General features: G+C 28.4%; 1 protein-coding gene across 1 annotated transcript; it reads left to right on the top strand.

Annotated features, from left to right (window-relative positions):
- Positions 1 to 1604: 1604 nt before the first annotated feature.
- LOC119615249 (phospholipase A1 member A-like) lies at positions 1605 to 4550 on the top strand (the record flags this gene model as incomplete). The annotated part of the gene is made up of 3 exons (XM_037971325.1): positions 1605 to 2312; positions 2383 to 2551; positions 3740 to 4550. Coding segments are annotated over 3 exons (1010 nt in total), but the record flags the coding sequence as incomplete, so codon positions are not given.
- Positions 4551 to 10481: the final 5931 nt, after the last annotated feature.

Genomic DNA, 10481 nt, shown 5'->3' with positions numbered 1-10481 from the left:
TTTCTATAGAAAAGCTTTCGTTAGACAAAGTTTTCTATAGAAAAGCTTTCGTTAGACAAAGTTTCCTATAGAAAAGCTTTCCTTAGATAAAGTTCTCGTTAGACAAAGTTTTCTATAGAAAAGCTTTCGTTAGACAAAGTTTTCTATAGAAAAGTTTTCGTTAGACAAAGTTTTCTATAGAAAAGCTTTCGTTAGACAAAGTTCTCTATAGAAAAGCTTTCGTTAGACAAAGTTTTCTATAGAAAAGTTTTCGTTAGACAAAGTTTTCTATAGAAATGCTTTCGTTAGACAAAATTTTCGTTAGGAAAGGTCTTCGAAAAGTCTTCGTTAGACAAGTTTTCTATAGAAAAGTTTTCGTGAGACAAAGTTTTCTATAGAAAAGTTTTCGTTAGACAAAGTTTTCTATAGAAAAGCTTTCGTTAGACAAAGTTTTCGTTAGACAAAGTTTTCGTTAGACAAAGTTTTCGTTAGGAAAGGTTTCTTAGACGAAGTTTTCTATAAAAAAGTTTTCGTTAAACAAAGTTTTCTATAGAAAAGTTTTCGTTAGACAAGGTTTTCTATAGAAAAGCTTTCATTAGACACAGTTTTCTATAGAAAAGCTTTCGTTAGACAAGTTAGTTAGTTAGTTAGTTAGTTTGAAAGGAGGATGTATATACATCAAATCCGAAGAAATACACCTAGGCCTCTATCGGGCCTTTTCGTTAGACAAAGTTTTCTATAGAAAAGCTTTCATTAGACAAAGTTTTCTATAGAAAAGCTTTCATTAGACAAAGTTTTCTATAGAAAAGCTTTCGTTAGACAAAGTTTTCTATAGAAAAACTTTCGTTAGATAAAGTTTTCTTTAGACAAAGTTTTTAAAAAAAAGTCGTTGGTAGAGAAGTTTTCTATAGAAAAGTTTTTGTGAGACAAAGTTTTCTATAGGAAAGTTTTCGTGAGACAAAGTTTTCTATAGGAAAGTTTTCGTGAGACAAAGTTTTTTATAGAAAAGTTTTCGTTAGACAAAATTTCTATAGAAAAGTATTCGTGAGACAATGTTTTCAAAAGAAAAGTTTTCGTGAGACAAAGTTTTGTAAAGAAAAGTTTTCGTGAGACAAAGTTTTCTATAGAAGAGTTTTCGTTAGACAAAGTTTTCTATAGAAAGGCATTCGTTAGACAAAGTTTTTTATAGAAAAGTTTTCTATAGAAAAGTTTTTGTTAGACAAATTTTCTATAGAAAAGTTTTTGTTAGACAAATTTTCTATAGAAAAGTTTTCGTTAGACAAAGGTTTCTATACAAAAGTTTGCGTTAGAAAAGTTTGGAAAAGTTTTCATTTGATAAGTTTTCTATAGAAAAGTGAACTCCCCTATTTTTCTTAATTCGTTTGCACATCATTGGATTGCATGCTGAGGATGTTCGTTTATTTCACCTAACTTTGTTTTGATGGCAAATAAGGAAAAAAAATGTGTTTTTACAAACACATAAAATGACACACGAAACATAGATTTAGGTGTTAAATTTTCTCTAGTTTTAAAAATGTTTGTGGCAACCTGTTTTTTCCGCAAAATATGATTATATAATTTAAATACACTGCTAAAAAACTATTTCAACTTTTCACTTTTTACAGAAGCTCAAGCTAAAAATGAAACCCAAGTTTATGTCACAGAATCCTGTTTGGAGAAACCATTTCGATGTCCCCATCCTAAAATACAATTTTTCCTATACACTCGACGCACACAGGATAATCCCGAATTTATAGATGTTCTTAACGATAATGCCCTATACTATACGCATTTTAATCCGCGACATCCTACCAAAATTATAATACATGGCTTTGGTGGTGGTCGTAATTTGAGTCCAAGTCCCGATATACGGCAAGCTTACTTTAGTATAGGGGAATATAATATTATTATTGTGGATTATGGTTCAGCGGTAAAGGAACCCTGTCTCAGTCAAATGGATTGGGCACCACGTTTTGGTGGTCTTTGTATATCTCAGTTGGTGAAATATTTAGCCAGACATCCGAGAGGGGTACAACCGGATGATTTACATTTTATCGGTTACAGTGTGGGTGCCCATATAGCGGGTCTGGTGGCTAACTATCTAAAACCAGGCGAGGGTAAAATGGGTAGAATTACTGCTCTAGATCCTACAATATTCTTTTATGCGGGCGCCAATAACTCAAGGGACTTGGATTCATCAGATGCTCATTTTGTGGATGTTTTACATACAGGTGCCGGTATTTTAGGTCAATGGCATTCTAGTGGTCATGCGGATTTCTACGTAAATGGTGGTACTCGTCAGCCCGCCTGTGTGGGGTCAGCTACTCTATTTCGTAAGTTTTTGTTTAATATCTTATAGGAGATCGTTTTAAATAAATAAATTGTTTTCTATTTATTTTCCAGAAACATTGGCTTGTGATCATACAAAGGTTACACCCTACTTTATTGAATCGATTACTACGAAAAAAGGTTTCTACGCCGGTCCTTGTCCAAACCTATTTACCTATCTGATAGGTTGGTGTGAACCCAAGGACTCGGAATATGTGTTAATGGGCGAACATGTATCACATAAGTAAGAAAAAATTAACCATAAAGTTATCGATTACATTTCAGAAATAACATTTTCGTTAGACTAGAAGTCTATTCTTAAGTTTCTTTTACAGAAAAGCTTTTGTTAGACAAAGTTTTTGTTAAGAGAAGTATTTTATAGAAAAGTTTTCGTGAGACTAAATTTTCTATAGAAAAGTTCTCGTTAGACAAAGTTTTCTATAGAAAAGTTTTCGTTAGACAAAGTTTTCTATAGAAAAGTTTTCGTTAGACAAAGTTTTCTATAGAAAAGTTTTCGTTAGACAAAGTTTTCTATAGAAAAGATTTCGTTAGACAAAGTTTTCTATAGAAAAGTTTTCGTTAGACAAAGTTTTCTATAGAAAAGTTTTCGTTAGACAAAGTTTTCTATAGAAAAGTTTTCGTTAGACAAAGTTTTCTATAGAAAACTTTTCTATAGAAAAGTTTTCGTTACACACAGTTCTCTATAGAAAAGTTTTGGTTAGACACAGTTTTTTATAGAAAAGTTTTCGTGAGACAAAGTTTTCTAAAGAAAAGTTTTCGTTAGACAAAGTTTTCTACAGAAAAGTTTTCGTTAGCCAAAGTTTTCTATAGAAAAGTTTTCGTTAGACAAAATTTTCTATAGAAAAGTTTTCGTTAGACAAAATTTTCTATAGAAAAGGTTTTCGTTAGATACAGTTTTCTATAGAAAAGTTTTCGTTAGACAAAGTTTTCTAAAGAAAAGTTTTCGTCAAAGTTTTATATAGAAAAGTTTTCGTTAGACAAAGTTTTCTACATAAAAGTTTTTGTTAGACACAGTTTTCTGTGAAAAAGTTTTCGTTATACAAAGTTTTCTATTGAAAAGTTTTCGTTAGACAAAGTTTCGTTATTCAAAGTTTTCTATAGAAAAGTTTCTGATGGACAAAGTTTTCGTTGTTCAATGTTTTCTATAGAAAAGTTTTTGTTAGACAAAGTTTTCTATAGAAAAGTTTTCGTTAGACAAAGTAATCTATAAAAAAGTTTTCGTTGACAAAGAAAAGTTTTTTTAGAAAAGTTTTCGTTAGGTAAAGTTTAACAAAACAAAGAAAGCTTTTATTAGAAAGTTTCATTAGACAAAGCTTTCGTTATACATTTTTATTAGAAAAACTTTTCTAATTATTATTTTTTATTTAATTTTAAATATTAACCCTGTTCCAACCTAATTCCCTAATTACAGAGCCCGTGGCACTTATTACGTCACCACCAATGCCAAGCCACCATTTGCTCGTGGTTTCCCCGGCAAAGGAAGATCAGCTACCACGGGAGAATATCAGGGTGTACGAAGGAGACGTCATCTGCCGGCATTTTAATGAAAATGATGAAAAGTGTTTTGTTAAATTTCTAAAATTTTATTAATTTTAGTTGATCTAATGTGATTTATTATTTAGTTGATTTATTTTAGTAGGTGTGTACCTTTTATTTGCATTAAGCCAATTTTGCATATTTATTGTTAAACAAATAATTTTTTAAGCAAAGGAAAAATGGAACATAAAAATGTTTTATTTTATTAAAAATTAGCTTTTTATAGAAGTATTTGGTTTAATTTTTTTTAAGTCACGATAATGATGATAAATGAGGGAAAAATAATGAAATTATTTAACATAGCTTTTTTTTAAATTAATTAAAAATTTACAAGAAAAGTATATTTCTGGTAGAATGTTCTTTAATAACTAAATTACTTTTATATATTTGTATATTCTTTTATTTTGAAAATTTTCCAAATATTCTAATATTTATTCTAATTTTATTTATGTATATAATTATCATCATTATCGTTTAAGAAAAATAGGTAACATTTAACGGTTACGGTAATGTTTTTTAAGCAGCCCTCTAGCCATTAAATCAAAGTTATTTGCATTAGTTTTAATAATGAAATAAAACTTTATCTAATCATTAGTTAATATTTTTATTAAATAACTATAAAATTTAACTATAAAAATTTAAAATTGTAAACTGTATAAAGAAAACTTTAAATAAAACTGAAATCGAATTAAAAAAAGCTTTAAGTTTAATTTAATAATGCGTTAAATTAACCAAGAAGTTACTTTTAGCAAATTCAACAACCCTGTAAATGTAAAACGTGGCAACTTTGTATTTTTACAATATTTTTCTACTTATCCAAACAAGCATACTCAACTAATGGAACTTCACTTGTGTAATTTGTTTTACAAAGGTAGTTTTACATTTTGATTACAATTGGAACCGCTGTCGACATACCACTTAAAAGCACACAAAGGGCGATAATTAAGCGACTATCAAAAGACCACATTTTGTGTCATTTATAAAGATAAATAAATAGGAATGTATAGTCGGTCATGATCGATCATATTATACCTTACTCCAGTTATGAGTGTCGACACCCTGTATTCAAAAATTTTTTACTCAATTTTGGGCCAAAGTGAGTTTTTCATGGCAAATGATTCCTCAATTCATTCTCCACGTCTGCTATAAATTTCGGATTAAAATGTTAACTATTTTTATACCCTTCACCATAGTGAACTCAACGACAACAATTCATTTCCAACACTTAGTCCCGCAGTCACTATTCTGCGGCACTTCTTCTGTGTTGTCTCTGCAGCAGCACCGAACTTATCCCGAATTATAGTCTTCACCATGCATTAGTCTTTTAACCAACACTTTATTAGAGCGAGTTTGGGTTCAAACCACAGCCAACACGTACACCACGAAGGCATGTGTCCAATAACTGGCACAAGACGTCGAATTGCAGCCGTGTCGGAATTTTTTCAACCACTGTGTGAGGGTCTTCCCATGGTACCAGATTGTGTGGTTCTCTGGTTCGACCCCATAGAGAATCATTCCAAGAAAAGGGCCGAGGATACGTTTGGTCTTCGACAGTTTATAGCCCCGACAGAGTTGAGGTACTGGTAGCACCTCTTTTCTCTGAATGCAATCACATCAAGCTAACATGCCCCCAGGTGGCAACAACTGGGACAAGAAAACTTTGCCCTGTGGACTACCGGTAGTACAAGATTATCATTCATTCAGCCCTTCGAACTAAACGAACTAACCAAACGAAACGAAAGAACGAACAAACGAACGAACGAACGAACGAACGAACGAACGAACGAACGAACGAACGAACGAACGACAAGAACGAACGAACGAACGAACGAACGAACGAACGAACGAACGAACGAACGAACGAACGAACGAACGAACGAACGAACGAAACGAACGAACGAACGAAACGAACGAACAAAACGAACGAACGAACGAACGAAACGAACGAAGAACGAACGAACGAACGAACGAACGATAACGAACGAAGAACGAACGAACGAACGAAGAACGAACGAAACGAAAGAACGAAAGAAACGAAGAAAGAACGAACGAACGAACGAACGAAACGAAAAAACGAACGAACGAACGAACGAACGAACGAACGAACGAACGAACGAACGAACGAACGAAAACGAACGAACGAACGAACGAACGAACGAACGAACGAACGAACGAACGAACGAACGAACGAAAAAGAACGAACGAACGAACGAAGAACGAACGAACGAACGAAAACGAACGAAGAACGAACGAACGAACGAACGAAGAACGAACGAACAACGAACGAACGAACGAACGAACGAACGAACGAAACGAACGAACGAACGAACGAACGAACGAACGAACGAACGAACGAACGAACGAAGAACGAACGAACGAACGAACGAACGAACGAACGAACGAAACGAACGAACGAACGAACGAACGAACGAAACGAACGAACGAACGAACGAACGAACGAAACGAAACGAACGAACGAACGAACGAACGAACGAACGAACGAAAACGAAACGAACGAACGAACGAACGAACGAACGAAAACGAAACGAACGAACGAACGAACGAACGAACGAACGAACGAACGAACGAACGAAAGAACGAACGAAACGAACGAACGAACGAACGAAACGAACGAACGAACGAACGAACGAACGAAGAACGAACGAACGAAGAACGAACGAACGAACGAACGAACGAACGAACGAAAACGAACGAAACGAACGAACGAACGAATAACGAAGAACGAACGAACGAACGAACGAAAACGAAAGAACGAACGAACGAACGAACGAACGAACGAACGAACGAAACGAACGAACGAACGAAACGAACGAACGAACGAACGAACGAACGAACGAACGAACGAACTAACGAACGAAAAACTAACAACTAACTAACTAACTAACTAACTAACTAACGAAACTAACTAACAACTAACTAACTAACTAACTAACTAACAACTAACTAACTAACTAACTAACTAACTAACGAACTAAACTAACTAACTAACTACGAACTAACTAACTAAAACTAACGAACTAACTAACTAACTAACTAACTAACTAACTAACTAACTAACTAACTAACTAACTAACTAACTAACGAACTAACTAACAAACAAACTAACTAACAACAACAAAACAAACAAACAAACAAAAAAAAAACTAACTAACTAAGGAAGAAGGGGTGTATCTAAATTCACCGTTTGTTCCTTTTTTATCCAGAGCTTTTTGCAGCCCACATAGATATAGTAAAATAAATAGGTCAAATCCTAACGTAGGCGGATTTTTGAACTGAGGGTCTAAATATCTATATCAAATGGAAGGTCTTTTGAATGTCTTTCTTTTAATATACAGTATTTACTTACTTATTCCGTTTAATGATTAAATCAATATCTTTAATATTTTGAATAAATTTAACATTCTTTTTATTAATATATATATTTTATTGTTTGTATTACATTCGTTTCTTGATTAATAGTTTGTGGTTTGTTGTTATTGTTGTTTTATATATTTTAATAATTTTATGTTAAATTCCACAAAATTGTTATTATTAAATAATTTACAATTAATTTAGATTTGTTTTTTTTTTTTTTTGTTTAATTAAATTTAGCATTTGATTACAATGATATTTAGATTAATAATTTAAAATTTGATTAAATATATAGTTAGTAGTTATTACAATGTTTATATGGAGTGTAGTTTTTATTTTATTTATTTATTTATTTTTTTTTTTAATTATTAATAATATTTGAATATTTAAATAGTTTTCTTTAGGCTTTTTTTGGATGACAGTGATTTTATTTAATTAATTTTATTTTTCTTTGTTATTATTAAATTTTGTCATTATAAATAACACATAAATAGTTTTAATGCAAGTTTGTTATTTGTATTTTTTTAATATTTTATTTAAATTTTATTGTTTTTTTTTTTTTGGTATTAAATGGCATTTTCAGTCAATTTTACTACTACAGTTAGAAATACATATGTTTGTAAATTATTAAAGAAATAACAAGAAAAATAATAAATAACATTTAATTATATAAACAGTTTAGGTTAAATTATTTTAAAATTTTATAATTTTTTTTATATTATATTAATTAATATAAACAAATTAATTTAACAACAAAAACACTTAGAATTTTTTTTGGTTATTTTTTGGGCGGTTATTTATCAGAAAAGGGTTGACTACAATATTTAGGTTTAATTTTTTGTTTTAAATTTTTTTTTCAAAGTTTTTTTAATAAATTTTTAAGTTAAATTATATATTAATATTTATTATTAATTACTTTATGTTATTAAAGTATAATTATTTTATTTTTTTGTAATTAATTTATTTATTTGTCTGCCACAGCATAAATTTTTATTAATTTAAAAATTTATTTTTTTTTTTTAATTATTTTATTTTTTTGTTTTAAATATTTACATAATTTAACTTAATTTACTCACAAAAGCATTTAATGATTTGCTATTTTTTATGTCATTTAACATATTTACATTATAATTTTATTGTTTTTATAATTTTATTTATTTACTTGCTATTTGAACTAAAAAAATTATTTAAATTTAACTAAATTTTTTTTTTTAAACAAAAATCTTTTTTCTTCTGCTAATTATTAAGTTGTTTATTATTGTCAACACAGCCTGAGAGTGAGTTAGGCTCTCATATAAAAATTAAAATTCATAATTCTTTTTTCAATTAAAACTAATCGACTGCAGTTTAAACATTCGAATTCTAGAATTGCATTTTTTCAAAGAAAATTGCACTTTTCATGGAAATTTTGCATTTTTTAATAGAAAATTGCATTTTTTCATATCAAATTGCATTTCTTATGGGAATTTGCATTTTTTTTAATAGAAAATTGCAATTTTTTTTTTAATAAAAAATTGAATTTTTTCAAAGAAAATTGCATTTTTTCAAAGAAAATTACATTTTATAAAAGAAAATTGCTTTTTTTCATATAAAATTGCATTTTTCATGGAAATTTGCATTTTTTAATAGAAAATTTAATTTTTTTCATATAAACTTGCATTTTTTTTTAATAAAAAATTGCATTTTTTCAAAGAAAATTTCATTTTTTTCATATACCTTTTTCATAGAAAATTGCATTTTTTATAAAAAATTTAATTTTTTCATATAAAATTGCATTTTTTTTTAATAAAAATTGCATTTTTTTCATATCAAATTGCATTTTTTATAAGCAATTGCATTTTTCATAGAAAATTGCCTTTTACATAGAAAACTGTTTTTTACATAGAAAATTGCATCTTTCATAGAAAATTGCATTTTTCGTAGAAAATTGCATTTTTCATAGAAAATTGCATTTTTCATAGAAAATTGCATTTTTCATAAAAAAATTGCATTTTTCATAGAAAATTGCCTTTTACATAGAAAATTGCCTTTTACATAGAAAATTGCATCTTTCATAGAAAATTGCCTTTTTCATAGAAAATTGCATTTTTCATAGAAAATTGCATTTTTCATAGAAAATTGCAATTTTCATAGAAAATTGCATTTTTCATAGAAAATTGCATTTTTCATAGAAAATTTCATTTTTCATAGAAAATTGCATTTTTCATAGAAAATTGCCTTTTACATAGAAAATTGCCTTTTACATAGTAAATGCATTTTTCATAGAAAATGCATTTATCATAGAAAATGCATTTATCATAGAAAATTGCATTTTTTATAGAAAATTGCATTTTTCATAGAAAATTGCATTTTTCATAGAAAATTGCATTTTTCATAGAAAATTGTAAAATAAAAATTTGCATTTTTCTAAAAAAAATTAATTTTTCATAAAAAATTGCATTATTCATAGATAATTGCCTTTTCAAAAAAAATGCATTTTTAGGAAAGCGAAGATTACACAATTTAAGCTGCAGTCTTTTGCTAAATATTCTTTTCTATAATTAATTTTTTTTTGGTTATTACACAATGCCCGACTAAAAAACATTTACATTATCCTTTATCAGAAATTTTTTTTCTATAAAAGAAATTATTACTAAATTTTTCAAAGAATATCAAAAAGGTTTTCTTTCTAAAAATTTGTTTAAATTTAAAAACTAAAAAGAAAATTTTAAATAATTTTTAATACTTAATATAATTTAACTACTTGTTTAAACTTAACTTTTTAAAGACATAGTTTAAGTTTAAGTTAAACTAACTTTAAACAAGTTTAATACAAACGAAAATTAATCTTAAAACTATTTGACTTTAAATTATTCATTACAATTATTTACTTTTATGTATTTAAGCTAATAAATTGTGCAATTTTATTTACAGTGCATTATAATTTAGTTAAAAATAATATAAAAAGTTTAAAAATAAATTAGCACCACACCTTTTTCTATGCATATTATAATAAACATTGTAAAATTTTAATTTTGTTAAATAATGTGCAAAAATACAAAAGTAGAAAATCAAATTTATAAAATTTTTATTTAATTTTGGTGAAATTTTGTGCAAAATAGTGCCCAAATAATAAGTGCGGTATTTTAATTAAAACAACAAAAGTGCATAAATGTGCCAAATATAAAGGTGTAAAAATGTGTACAAAACTTCAATTAAGTGGTGCAAATATTCAAATTGTGCCTGATTACATTTAACTTTTATTT

Source organism: Lucilia sericata, unplaced genomic scaffold (genome assembly GCF_015586225.1).
Source record: "Lucilia sericata isolate MDLA Ls3-8-SP2 unplaced genomic scaffold, ASM1558622v1 Contig004620F_arrow, whole genome shotgun sequence".
Classification (NCBI taxonomy): Eukaryota; Metazoa; Arthropoda; class Insecta; order Diptera; family Calliphoridae; genus Lucilia; species Lucilia sericata.
The sequence above is the reverse complement of the archived record's forward strand: the minus strand, read 5'-3'. Positions and strand labels throughout refer to the sequence as shown.